Raw genomic sequence first — 14,791 nt, 5'->3', positions numbered from 1 at the left:
CAAGAAAGAAAAGTCCCAAAGGTGCCGTTTCAGGAGGTAACAGGACTTTCTTTGTTTTTCTTTGAAGACCTTTCGCTTCTCATCCCAGAAGCTTCTTCAGCTCTGACTGGATGGTGGGGAGTGGAAGGATTTATACTCCTTGCAGACAGCCGGTCATTTGCATCCTTTTAGAGTTGTTGAGGCCACTTGGAGGTTTGTCTGTGTCATCAAGGTCCAAGTGGCCTCAACGACTCTCTAAAAAGAAGGCAAATGACCAGCTGTCTGCAAGGAGTATAAATCCTTCCACTTAGGTTGCTTAGCAGGGGTCCTACCTCCCTGAACACCTAGGAATCCCTGTGTGGTTTCTTCTGCTTCAGTGAGAAAGTGTCACACGGGAGACCTTGGCAGAAAATTTTATCCATGTGATCCAATTCTCCTGTATCCTGCACTACAGGGAAAAGATCTCTTCCTGTGCAAAGATGCCACAACTGACCACCCATCAATTGCTCCCTCTTTCACTGCTTTCAAAAATGTATTAACAATAGCAATAGTACTTGGACTTATATGCCGCTTCTCAGTGCTTCACAGCCCTCTCTAAGCAGTTTACAAAGTCAGCCTTTTGCCCCCAACAATCTCATTTTATCAACCTCAGAAGGAAGGATAGAAGACTGAGTCAACCTTGAGCTGGTCAGGATCGAACTTCCTGGCTGCGGGCAGAGTTTGCCTGCAATACTGCATTCTGACCACTGCACCACCAGGTAAATGTATTATTTTTTGTACATAGGGACAAATACCTTGATACAAAAAAATCTATGGACTGTGTTTGAACGAGCCCGTACATTTCAGCATGCACGTGGAGAGGAGCTCAATTATACTTAAAGAATTAATTCTTCTGCATAAGCAGGTAGAGAAATGCCTACAAAAGATCTTGCTGTATCCTCTGTGGCATAAGCCTTTTGTTTTATTTTGACCAACCACGAAGGACAGTATACATTTCTTAGAGCCTGACGCATTCAGAGGAAACTCTGGCATTTTATGGAAAAGCAGCGAATGCCCTAAAATTAGGGCTATCAGAAAAACAGGAGCATTTTACCAATTTTGTGACCCTTTAAGAGGCCTCAGTAATGGGTGGAGCCCCAAAGGTGCTTTTTCAAGAGGCAACAGGAATTTCTTGTATTTCCTTGAAGATGTTTCGCTTCTCAACCAAGAAGCTTCTTCAGTTCTGGCTGAATGGTGGAGAATGGAAGGATGTATATTCAGTCCAGAACTGAAGAAAATTCTTTGATGAGCAGTGAAACATCTTTAAGGAAAAAGCAAAGAAAGTCCAGTTGCACCTTTGGGACAATCATGACCTGGATGACTGAGAATCTCCAAAGAGGTTTAATGGGTGGAGCTAAACGTTTGTGTTCTTCAGTTTTGGGGGGGGACCTTGGGCAATTTTAAGGGGACACAACTATGTGCCTGAAGTCTTGCTAATGCCGAAGGAACTCATTCATCCCTTGAAACATTCACTGTCCTCATTTATCTCGGGGTGGTAGCCTACACCTGTCATATGGCCCCTGTTTCAGCCCCCATGAAAGGGAAGACGTAAGAGGAGGACCCACCGTGTAATGGTGTGTGTTGAGTTGAAATCCAGTAAAGCAATGGACAAGAATGACTTGAACAAACAAGGTATGAATGAGATGAAGGGCTGCACAAATTAGGTGGTGTTGGTTTTTTTTAGCAGCTTGCACTATGTCAGCCCAGAAACTTACAAATGGATTCTACAATTCTGAAAGCCCCCACAAAGTTATGGGGGCTCCTAAGGCCATAATAGTGCATAGCTAAATAATAATAAAAGGGAAGGAAAGAGCCACTGTTTCATAAGGGGGGGAAAAAGACATTTTTTTAAAAAAAAACTTACTATACATTTAACAACCTTACAATTGGTGTGCATCTTAGGTATAAAATTTCCACTGGCCTTTTTTATTATTTTAGTCACCTCATAATTTATAATAAATAGTTAATCACAACTGATAAATATGCCTCTTTAAGTAAACAAAGGAATGAAAGTTAATGTTTATACAGGATGTATACATTTAAAATCATAGGTAATTACTGAATGCTGCCAATGAAAAAGTTACTGGCTTCTCAAGAAAGTGTGTTCAGAAACACAGCATTATTTTAAAAGCAGAACTGTGCTCTGTACCACAATAATTTGTTTTATCGAATTAAAGTCACAGCAGTGAAAAAGCTTAATTTTTTTTATAAAGATTTCTGTCTTCTAGTTTCGAAACTATCAATACATAAAATAAAAACTGATCTTAAGGATTACAATTTAAGAAGCAGTAAATAAAATAATGAGATCTCCTAGAAAAAAAAGAGAAACATCTCCCCCCACACACACTTTAATAAATGTTATGTATATAAAAGCACTAAAGATATGCAGAAGGAAGGAAGGAAGGAAGGAAGGAAGGAAGGAAGGAAGGAAGGAAGGAAGGAAGGAAGGAAGGAAGGAAGGAAGGAAGGAAGGAAGGAAGGAAGGAAAAATAGAGATAATGGTTATACCTAGGTGGTTAAGACAGGACTTGAAAAAAAGTCAGGATCCAGGCAAAGTTAAGATAAATCCAATTCCCAGACAAGTTTGCACCAAAAATTACATTAAATGAGAGTGTAAACAGGACAGTACTGTTAAGCTCAGCCAAGCTAGACTGCAAAGTTTGTGCTAAACTATCTCACTGATATCTATTGGACTAAATACCAAATAATCCTAGACGTCAAACTGGTCACAACAGAATAGAGCTGGAAGGGACCTCGGAGGTCTTCTAGTCTAACCCCCTGCTCAAGCAGGAGATCCTACACCATTTCAGACAAATGGCTGTCCAATCTCTTCTCAAGAACTTCCAGTGTTGGAGGACCCGCCACTTCTGGAGGCAGGTAGTTCCACTGGTTAATCATTCTCACACTGTCAGGAAATTTCTCCTTAATTCTAGGTTTGATCTTTCTTTGATTAGTTTCCATCCTTGGCTTCTTGCCCTGCCTTCAGATGTTTTGGAGAACAGCTTGACTCCCTCTTTTTTAGGGCAGCCCCTCAAATATTGGAACACTGCTACCGTATCATATCATCCCTGACCTCCGCTCATTCCGCCGGGACCTGAAGACCTGGCTCTTTGAGCTTTCTGGCCTGGACTGAGAGTATTAACTGGGGTTTTAATTGTATTTTAATTGGGGTTTTTATTTCAAGGTTAATGTAATCATTTTAATTGTTTTTAATTTTTGTAATTTGCTGTATTGTTTTTTTTAAAAAACCTTGTGAACCGCCCTGAGTCCTACGGGAGAAGGGCGGTATATAAGTCTAATAAAATAAATAAAATAAAATAAATAAATCCCTAGTCCTTCTTTTCAATAAACTAGACATACCCAATTCCCAATTCGAATCCAGACAAATGTGTTTTCAGCAAGTCAGACCAGAAATATTTGGTCGGAGTTCTGTAGATCCTGTTCAGAACCTTAGTTAAGAGGTTGCAAGACTCCGATTTCGTGTCCGATATGAATATAGAGGAAAAAGTAAATAAATGTCTATATCAGGTCTGGCTTACTTCCTGACCCACAAGTTCTAGAGAACTTCTTTCCTTCAGGATAACGCCACTTCTCTTCTGCTCCGCTCCAATTTGACATTTTAGGATCCTGCAGTTTTCCAGAAGTTAATTCTCAAATCCAGCCCATTCTAGTTTGGAAGACAGCTTTTGCCATCTGCAACAGCTATACTGAGTGGTCCAGAAGAAGAACCAAAGGCTTTGTGAATCTCTAATCTATATCTAAGTCCCAGCACATCCTCACTCAACCTGCCTTAACATGACCAGCAAAAATAACAATCCTATGGCTGTGAAAAGTCGTAACAGACAGAGGCTCCTCTGCTCATTGTGTAACGAGGGAGGTTTGAATATTCTTAACTTTGGCTGAATTCCGATCATTAAAGGAAAGGAAGAAGGATATGGTAAAAAAGCATCAGCATTTTCCCCCATCCAGTGCACACATTCATACATTCACTCGCCCGCTTCACTTTTTATTTTTAGTTTTTTAACAATCAAATATAGATAAGCGTTAAGTTCAGCTTTCTAAATACGTTTAGTGTACAATATTGTTTCGCCTTGTATAATTACATTTGAATATTCTCCATTAAGAAAAAAGTCAGCAGGTTTGTTTTTTTTTAAAAGGACACTGCATTTACACGCATAGCTCTAACCAAGGAGAGAGAGCGAGAGAGAGCGCGCATTGTATTCCCATACGCTATGTACATAAAATAAAAATACTCCATTGAACAAGGGTAAATACTGGGCTACATTGTCAGATGTAGTCGGTCATCTAACTGTATATTCTTTTCTCCTTTCCTTCATGAAGGTTTACTACCCTCGGCTGCTTTGCAGAGTAACACCGTGTTGGTTCATCAAGGAAGAAAGAAAAGAAGGAAAACTATTCAGCACGCTGATGGTTAATAAAAAAAATGGAAGTCACAATTAAAACAGCAAACATTTAAAATCCTCCCGATGTTTTTCCACCTTCCACTGGTGTTGTTTGTTTTTTTTTCCTCCCCTGACAACAACACAAGAATGGACCGTGGGTTTTGCGGTATCTGCAGTTCTCTTTAAGATTGTCATCTTATTAAAACAACCCGGTGTGGGAAGCTCGCTTTAAGGGAATTTTTAAAAAATAAAATAAAAGAAAGCACCAAAAAACACAGTGTGTTATCTTAGATGCCGGCAGCTAAACGTTTCAAATTTCTTCGTTTGGAAAAATGCCGTTCTGTACATATTTTCTAAGTTTGTTTGGACTCGATTCTCTATGGAACTGCTGCCACAACGAAGACCCACAACCTCATTCACCTTGGAAAAGCAGCGCTGGAACTTAAGGGATTATGACACTACTGTTGGGATCGGCCCCAGATGCCTCTCCGTTCCTCGTCTGTGTAAACCATGTTTTCGTAAGGGAGGATGCAAAGGAGGAGGTGTGCGTGAGTAATGGCTTCTTTACTGGCTATGACCGAACGACGTGTCTGTGACGTTATTTGTGGCACCTTTCCGCTCTTCTTCGCCGTGTCGCGCGTTACCTTCGGAAGCTCCCTTGCGCCTCTCGAAGTAAACTGTCAAAATCCATGGAGTCGTACTTGCTCTTTGTCGAAGCAGGATCAAAGTCGTCTGAATCTAGAAAAAAATAAACCCTTCAGGCGTGCTCAGGTCCCCTGACGGAGCAGCTCAGCGTGTCTGTTTGTTTTCAAACTTTAAGACAGGCGGACTTCCACTCCCAGAATTCCCTAGCCAGGGGGATGTTGGGGGATTCTGGGAGTTGAAGTCGGGTCATTTCAAAGCAGCCACGCTGATGTGAGTAGTTCTCAACTCACGACATTAAGTGACCGTTCAAAGTTACAACGGCACTAAAAAAAAGGGACATAGGACTGTTGCCGCATTCCCCACAGTCATGTGATCAAACCTGGGACGCTTGGCAACCGGCTCATATTTACAACGGTCACATGGTCCCCCAGGGGTCATGTGATCCCCTTTTCTGACCTCCTGACAAGCGAAGCCAATGGGGAAGCCAGCTTCACTTACCAACCTAACAACTGCAGCGATTCAATTAGCAACCAAGGAAATTGGTTTTCCCCCAGTTATGACCTTTTTTCAGTGCCGTTGTAAGTTCAAACAGTCGCTAAATGGACTGTTGTTAAGTCGAGGACCACCTGTACAGTTACACCCATACATATGACATGCATTGAGAGGGATAGTAGAAGGACACTGTTGCATCGCTAGGCAGAATTAGTGTAGACCCTCATTTTAATTCTACACGTTTCAGTGGCTGCATCCATTCCGAATATTCTTTGATACTCTTACTTGACTGCTGTATTGAGATTCCCCCTTTTTTAGAATAGAATAGAATAGAATAGAATGGAATAGAATATGGAAAGAATAGAATAGAATAGAATAGAATAGAATAGAATAGAATAGAATAGAATAGAATAGAATAGAATAGAATAGAATAGAATAGAATAGAATAGAATAGAATAGAACAGAACAGAACAGAACAGAACAGAACAGAATAGAATAGAACAGAACAGAACAGAACAGAACAGAATAGAATAGAATAGATATTGGAAAATAGAATAGAATAGAATAGAATAGAATAGAATAGAATAGAATAGAATAGAATAGAATAGAATAGAATAGAATAGAATAGAATAGAATAGAATAGAATAGAATAGAATAGAATAGAATAGAATAGAATAGAATATGGAATGGGAATGGAATGGGAATGGAATAGAATAGAATAGAATAGAATAGAATAGAATAGAATAGAATAGAATAGAATAGAATAGAATAGAATAGAATAGAATAGAATAGAATAGAATAGAATAGAATAGAATAGAATAGAATAGAATAGAATAGAATAGAATAGAATATTGGTCACTATATTTTTATACATATAATCTCTTTGATGAATTCACAGTACAGCAGGCTAACATTCCAATCTCATCCGAGACAGTCCTATTAACCACACCGCTTCTCCAAAAAAAATCTATGTAGAATAAAATATATTTGAATTATTCCATAAATCAATCGCCTTTAGTGATTGGCTGTTTGGGGTTAATCTAGGATATGCCCTGATGTTTTTCCCCCCCATAAGCTACCCCCCTCCCCACCTCCCTCTTCCCTGTTTAATTTATTTATTCCCTCCAGAATTTGGACGATTTCCCCTGACATCCACAGACATTTCCCCCCAGAATAATGGCCCGATCATTTCTGATATAAAAGAGAAAAAAAATCACAATGAAATTCTGGCATGGAGGAGGCTTGGAGAGCCTCTACGCAGAGCCTGCTCTTAGTAATGAATAATGCTCCAGCAGCTGTCTGTCAGGCCACTTATTTTATATCCTAGATGTTCTGAGATACTACGAACATCCCTGGCTTCATCAGTGTGGAAGATAAGTCAAATCAAGTCAAGACTTCCATCCATCTTGAGTGGGTTTTATCGGGACAAATGATTTGTTAATGTTCAGATTTTCACCCAGCTTTCTATCTCTGCAGCAGCCGGTGGCTTTCGGCAACTTTACACTATCTCTTTTCGCCAGCGAATGAACGCACGTCCACTTTAAACAAATGCATGTTGCAGTTATCACTGCAACTCGGAGGAAGCATCTGGGGCTTAGGGGAAAACGCCTGCCTTGTGTTCTCCCCCCACGGCACACAAAACAGAGGCAGAACAGAGCGTACTGCACCCAGCGAAAGGAACAGCGCTGTGCAGAGATCTTAATTTTGACCCTCTCCCCAGAAGCAAATGAAACCTTTAAGAGAGGCTAATCGTAGTGTCTCTTCTCCACTTAACTTCGGAAAGAGAATAATAATATTGGTCTGACTCTAATATAAAAATGGACATTTAATAAGATCCTTCGGAATGATGAACGGCTTAGCGTAAAGGTAGTGCTTGTGAGCCTCAAATTTGTGCTGTTAAGTGAGAATCTGTTAGGCGAGTTTTGCCCCATTTTACGACCTTTTGTGGCACAGGTGTTATATCAATCACTGCCGCTGATAAGCTAGTAAGCCGGTTGTTAAGTGAAACTGCCTTCCCCCTTTGACTTTGCTTATCAGGAGGTCACAAAAAGGGATCACCTGACCTCCTGGGATGAAGCAACCATCGTAAGTATGAGCCAAACATCTGAATTTGGATCACGTGATCATGGAGACGCTGCAAAGGTCATTAGTCTGAAAAAGAGTCATAAGTCGCTTTTTTTCCAGTGGCGTTGTAACTTTGAACGGCCGCTAAAGGAACTGTTGTAAGTTGAGCACTGCCTGCACACAAAACCTTTACTAGGCAAAGCTGCTCTAGGCTTCTAGAGAAAAGGGACTACCGAATCAAACCAGCCGGATATGGGAGTGGAGCTCTTGGTGTTTGCTCGTAATTATTCACCATGCAGGTTTTGGCACTTGCCAACTTAAAACCTAAATTTATTTTTTTGGCTGTCCTAATAATGTTCTGCCCATTTCTGCGTGGCACTAGGAGAATTCGCCACAGTCAACTCACCACAATCAACTTGCCAGAGTCAACTCACCACGACCAACTCACCGCAGGACAAAAGTCACACAATATCGAAGACACGGTGGAGTAGACTCATTAAAGAAAGGATGTCAAAGGAGGGAGAGAATGAAAACTGTGAATGAGGCAAATTAAAACAGGCTTAAAATTATTTTAAATAATGAAATAAAATTGTTGAACTGTCCTGCGATGAATTGGCCACAGCGAGTTGTCCGGTGGTGAGTTGGACAGCTGGCTGTGTTAAGTTGGCCCAAGGCGAATTGGCAATGGTGAGTTGACCACGGCGAGTGGGCTGTTGTGAGTTGTCCTATTCCATCCTGCACTGGCTTGGAATAAAGAGACTGAACTAAGCAACCTGAATGAGCAAGAAAGACAGACATTCTCCCAATGAATTACTTCGTTCACATTCTGATCTTTTCCAAAGCAGCCAACTTTCCATTGCTTTAGAAAAAGTTAATATTTAGAAAGCCTATCGGAAACCATCAGGCAAGCCACAGCCCATTTGGCAGCAGATCCAATCTTTCCTGCCCCTTGGTGCAAAAGAATTGCATTTACATTATAATTTTGTACCTTTTTACAATTTCTCACTTTAAAAATCTTGGGGGGGGGGATACAGTTATTTTTAAGAGACCTTACGCAGTCCTTAGATAAGGAACAACAACCCTGTTCCTGAATCAGGTGTATTTTTAAAATACTCTTTCTTAGGGGAGTTAGGAGTGGAAGCAAGCTGAAAAATTAGAAAAACCCTCTGGCAAACCAAAACTGACTCTTACGTTCAGCTAATAGTAAACACCGTACCAAGATCTGCATAGTTAGCCTTGCAACGTTGCCTCTGTCCACAAAAATACAGTTGAAAGGCAGGTTCATTGGATCTGCGTAGAGTATTTCCATTTTCTAGTGCAGCAAAGGCATCACAAGTATAGCGGTAAGTGATGAATCCATAGCTATCTCTGAAAATAATAATAATAATAATAATAATAATAATAATAATAATAATAATAATAATAATAATAATAATAATAATAATAATAATAATAAATAATAATAATAAGTTACAACCTCGTAGCAATATTGATAAGAGTATACCTGCTCCAGAGAAATAAAGGGAGAGGTTTACTTCAAGTCAGACAAAACTGAACATCGAAATAATGTAATAAAAACATGAACAGAATGCTGCCAAGGCAAAACATTATGTGGTAAATATTTGTAAAAGATTGAGAGGAAAGTAGACAAAGATAAAACCTGGCAATGGCTTACAGCAGGGGTGTCAAACTCAATTTCACTGAGGGCCGCATCAGCATTGCGGTTGCCCTCAGGGGGCCAGGTGGGTATAGCCTGGGTGGGCATGGCCTAATGGGTGGGCGTGGCCAGCTCTACATCATTGGCATCAAGGGTGCCTATGGGGGCCTGGGCAGGAGTGGGACAGATCTGAGGGTCTTTGGCAGGAGGAGGGTCTCTGGGCCAGGGCCAAGGCAGTGGGGGCCGTTCCCTCACTGTTTCCAGGATGGCTTCGCGGGCCGCATGAAACCACTTCGCGGGCCGGATCTGGCCCCCGGGCCTTGTGTTTGACATGTCTGGCTTACAGCTAAAAAGAAACTGAAGGCCTGATTTTTGGCTGCCCAAGAGCAAGCTATTCAAACTAACGCAAACCAGGTCAGAATTGAAAAATCACCAAATGACTCAAAGTGCAGATTTTCAAAGGGGAAGGAGAAATTGTAGATCACATAGTCCCCAAGGTGCTTTTTCTAAAGGTAACTGGACTTCTTTATTTTTTCTTTGTTTCGCTTCTTATCCAAGAAGCTTCTTCAATTCTCAAAAGGCCCGGTTGCCTTTTGAAAAAGCACTTTGGGGACAACCATGGCCTGGATGACTGAGAATCTCCAGAGACAAGTAGATCATATACTTGTCCAGAGTTCATGCAAGAAGATCACACAAACTGACTAAAAACGATGACGTAACAGAATTGCAAAAATGATTCACTGACAAATTTGTAAATATTATCATGTGCCGGAAATGAACAACTGGTAGGGTGTTTATCCTCACAATAGCTTAGGGCATATATCTTTAATATATATATATTAAAATTTTAATGTATACTTTTATTATATTAGATTTACAGAACACAGATGAACAGAGATGGCATTACTGTAATAGAAGTGTTCAGAATATACCATATTTGATTTATTTTACAGTTTCCAGTATATAATTGTACTCTCTTCTCCCTCTTGATCCTGACTGTAATTGCTCTCTTTTATCTCTCTTTTTATTGCTTTAGGTTGCTGGCCATTGACCGAATAATATAAATAAATTTCAAATTTCAAATCCTCACATTAATCCTGACACATTTATTGATGGAACAGAAATCTCAACCATCGCTAAATTCATAAACACGCGTTGAAGAGGAAAGGCATTTCAAAACCATAGTTTGGATATTATTGTATTTTTATGGCCAATTTTCAAATCTAGGGTTTAGTATATTTTAATTTTTCCTCTTCTGAGTGAGGAGAGCCAAAAGGGGGGGAAAAAAACAAGTAATTTTACCCATCATCCTGTAGATTCACTGTGCACTCCTCAATTTCACCGAAAACTTCAAACTGGTCCCTCAGTTGCCTTCGGGTACAGCCAGGTCCAATTCTGCCGACATAAATGACGCGATGCTCTTCCTGATCATAAGAAGAAAGGGTACAGAATTTCTACATAAATTAGCCCAAAATGGTAGGTATTTCCATGAGTGCATAAAACTAAGAGTCTTCCCATGTCCTCAAGTATTTTTTTTTCCCAGTGAAGGAGAAACACGCTTGAGAAGCAACACATCTGAGTATTGATGTGGTAGCTGTCAGTGCCTAAATCTCTACAGATGTTCAGCAATGAGATGATCAAACATGCTTTTTCAATTCCTCGGATTCTTTGATTTAACAGAATAACAGAGTTGGAAGGGACCTTGGAGGTCATCCAGTCCAACCCCCTGCTCAGGCAGGAAACCCTATACCATTTCAGACAAATGGTTGACCAATCTCTTCTTAAAAACCTCCAGTGTTGGAGAATTCACAGCTTCTGAAGGCAAGCCATTCCACTGGTTAATTGTCCTCACGGTCAGGAAATTTCTCCTTAGTTCCAGGTTGTTTCTCTCCTTGATCAGTTTCCATCCGTTGCTTCTTGTCCTGCCCTCAGGTGCTTTGGAGAATAGCTTGACTCCCTCTTCTTTGGGGCAGCCCCTGAGATACTGGAACACTGCTATCCTGTCACCCCTAATCTTTCTTTTCATTAAACTAGACATTCTCAATTCCAGCAACCATTCCTTATATGTTTTAGCCTCCAGTCCCCCCTAATCCTCTTTGTTGCTCTTCTCTGCACTCTTTCCAGAGTCTCAACATCTTTTTTTTTACATCGTGGCCACCAAAACTGGATGCAGTTACTCCAAGTGCTACTTAGCTACTTAGCTGCTCCATTCTGGACTGGGTCATGTTTCCTTGGAAGCGATAAACTCATTCTGAATATTAACCATTTTGAGATACAGAGGAAAGAAGTGAAAGATAGAACTTTTTTTTAAAAAAAAAAACCACCCCAAACTGTAATTTTATCTCTGAGGAATTACAAGCGTCCCTCAGCTGCTGATCTGAGAACAAGTTTAAAGATAGGTCAGTTGAATAAAAAGAGTTCAATGGTGGCCAAGGAGAAACTCAAGGAGCAAAAGTTTTAGCAGTTAGCTTCAGAGGCTTATCAGTGTCACTGTTATCCTGTAGCTGCTGCGGTTCTTCTTGTTCTCTCCCCCACCCTCTCTAGGAACTAAAATAGTACTCAAAAGCTCTCTCAGGAATGCCAAGGACACGGCCTGAGTAAATAAATGGCTTTTACTGCAGATTGTAAGTAGCTGTAATGGTGAAGCTCAGCTTTTTCAACCTACAACTCCAGCTACCTATCCATGCTTTTTATTATTATTGATCCTCGCACAGTCAGCCAGATGTTCAGACTGGATCAGGCATTTCTGTCTACCTATCGAGTCCTTACCGAGGACCTGGGATAGGCAGATGCGGATGTTTGATGGTGTTACAGATCTCGTCGCAGGATGGAAGCAGTTCCTAGTAAGGCCGCCTTTTGCAATTGACTAATGGCGAATTTGTCAATGCCGATGATGGTGTTCAAGTGGTACTCCAGTTGTTTTGGGATTGCACCCAAGGCGCCTATGACCATCATCATCATCATCATCATCGACATCTTGTATTGCATTTCCCAAGCTGGGCTGATTATGGGACCTCACTGTGCTTTCATAACACTTGGGTTTTGTCCCCGATTCCACGTTTCTCAGTTGGCTAGCTCAGCTCTTGTCCCAAAAGATCACTCAAACGTACAAACAGACATTGTACAACTCTTCCTTAAAACTGCCCCAGGCTTCAGAGGCTGCGATGATGGCCACTCTGAGATTCTTCCATGAGAGACCTCTGCAGCTTGGGAAGGGCCCTTTAGACAAAGCCAAGCTAATGAGGCAGATGCAAGGAGGGCCAGTGCTCATCTCAGTTTCAAAGCCGAAGAGAGAGCGCTTGTCCGAGGACGTCTCCGCGCTCATGTGGCCGGCATGACTAGACGCCAAAGGCGCACGGAACGCTGTTACCTTCCCACCGTAGTGGTCCCTATTTTTCTACTTGCATTTTTATGTGCTTTCGAACTGCTAGGTTGGCAGAAGCTGGGATGAGTAACAGGCGCTCACTCTGTTACGCGGCAGTCGGGATTCAACCCGCCAAACTGCTGACCTTGTGCTGAATCACTTGGTAAGAAACAATTTGGCTGTTGAACCTAAATGACTGACCAGATGGAGCATAACAGCAGATTTTCTCCTACACTCAATTTCCGATCAAATGCCCAAATTGGAAGGGGAAAAAAAGAAAAACCCATAAAATTTCACAAACTGAGGTGGAGAACGCGAAGGAGCGCCGTGATGCCAATAAGATCCTTCCCGTATGCTTCCATGGAAATTTGTCACGGGTGTAATTAGTTTTTTGGCTTTCATTTCTCCACCTTTTCTCTCTTGTTTAGAGAGGAAGAAAAACCAACTCCGCTTTTTTTTTTAAAAAAAACACCAAACAAAAATAAAAATAAAAAGGGCTGGGTAAAGTACAATTAAGGGAATAAGTACAAGAGCTCTAATGTAGACATTGAAATTTAACACCGAAAGGCACCATATGTCCTCCAGGCACAGGAAACACTGAACTAGCTGTTTCTTTAAACGGTCAACCGTTGTGCCATTTGGAAGGCGACCTGCCTGTTGTGATTGTGGTGCGAACGTTTCAGCTCTATGATCTTTCCCAGCGTATTAGAATGGCTTCCGCTGCAGTCTCTCCTGAGAGCGAGAATGGATCAGACTGAATGCAATAACTATTGGATTTTTGATGTTCTCTGCTTTGTCACTACAAAGCTTTAGCAAGGCCACATTTGGAATGCCGCATCCAGTTCTGGTCACCACAATACAAAAAAAATATGGTTTTTTTAAAATTTATTTTTAATCCCATTTATATCCCGCCCTTCTCCGAAGACTCAGGGCGGCTTACAATTTAAAGCACAAATCAATGTGCTTAGCAATAGCCTTCATACTATGTATATCCCTGCTTATTAGGGCTTCCCCCCCCCCAAGCGGCATTATTACAAAGTCAGGATAATTGCCCCCAACAATCTGGGTCCTCATTTTACCTACCTGGGAAGGCTGGAAGGCTGAGTCAACCTTGAGCCTGGTGGGACTCGAACCTGCACTAACTGCAGGCAGCTGGTGTTACTTAAGGAGGCATTAGCCCACTGCTCCACCGAGGCTCTTCAGAAAGTTGAGACTCTTGAGAAAGTGCAGAGAAGAGCAATGAAAATAATTAGGGGACTGGAGGCTAAAATATGTGAAGAAGAGTTACAGGAACTGGGTATGTCTAGTTCAGTGAAAAGAAGGACTGGGAATGACACGATAACAGTCTTCCAATGCTTGAGGGGCTGCCACAAAAACAGGGGATCAAGCTATTCTGCAAAGCCCCTGAAGGGAAGACAAGAAGCGATGGATGGAAAAGAGATAAAGGAGAGAAGCAACCTAGAACTAAGAAAAAAATTCCTAACAATGAGAGCAATCAACCAATGAAGCAGAAGTTGTGGCTTTCAAAAAAAGACTGGACAGCCATTTGTCTGAAGTGTTATAGGTTCTCCTGCTCAAGCTGGGGGTGGACTAGAAGACCTCCAAAGTCCCTTCCGACCCTATTATATTCTGTTCTTGGAGATGTTTCATTCCTCGACTAGATTAACATCATCTGAGCACTTTTCCCAAGTAGTTGACATACATCGGTGATGCAAACAGGTTCCCCCGTATGTATTTATTATTTTATAATGATATGAATGGAAACAAAGAAGATGCAACTAACCCTGCCAGTGCTTTACCCATAGGAGCTAGCTAAGCACTTTTAGAAATTGTAGAAGAAAGACACATACTATCATCTGCTATTAACATCAACAATTGCATTACGAGATATACTGGCTCTGAATTTGAAGCCCCAATTTTTATTTTTGTGCCTTCAAAAGTACCCCTGGTTGAGTCTTAGTGACAGCCTGGACAAGTATTCTTCTTGAGATGATTTGAGGTGTGCTTTGCCATTGCCTGCTTCCTTGAGCTGAGAGAGACAATCTGGCACAAGGTCATCCAGGTAACTTCATGTCTAAGATGGACTCAAGAGTCTCCTGGTTTTTAGCCCAATGCCTCACCCATTAAACCACAGCACCTCTCAGGCTG

At 41.2% G+C, this 14,791-nt stretch overlaps 1 protein-coding gene across 1 annotated transcript in view; it reads right to left on the bottom strand.

The window, feature by feature from the left end:
• Window positions 1-293: 293 nt before the first annotated feature.
• PPARGC1A (PPARG coactivator 1 alpha) overlaps window positions 294-14,791 on the bottom strand; it is a 102,201-nt gene continuing 87,703 nt past the window's right edge. The window contains exons 11-13 of the mRNA XM_081332451.1: window positions 10,582-10,703; window positions 8,839-8,990; window positions 294-5,159 (exon numbers count right to left, since the gene is read on the bottom strand). Coding sequence (XP_081188577.1) covers window positions 5,062-5,159; window positions 8,839-8,990; window positions 10,582-10,703 — 372 coding nt within the window. The 3' untranslated portion in view covers window positions 294-5,061. The remainder of the gene's footprint in view (window positions 5,160-8,838; window positions 8,991-10,581; window positions 10,704-14,791) is intronic.

Source organism: Vipera berus (genome assembly GCF_964194415.1).
Source record: "Vipera berus genome assembly, chromosome: 7".
NCBI classification, from domain to species: Eukaryota; Metazoa; Chordata; class Lepidosauria; order Squamata; family Viperidae; genus Vipera; species Vipera berus.
Note: the sequence above shows the minus strand (reverse complement) of the source record. Positions and strands in the feature narration are given on the sequence as shown.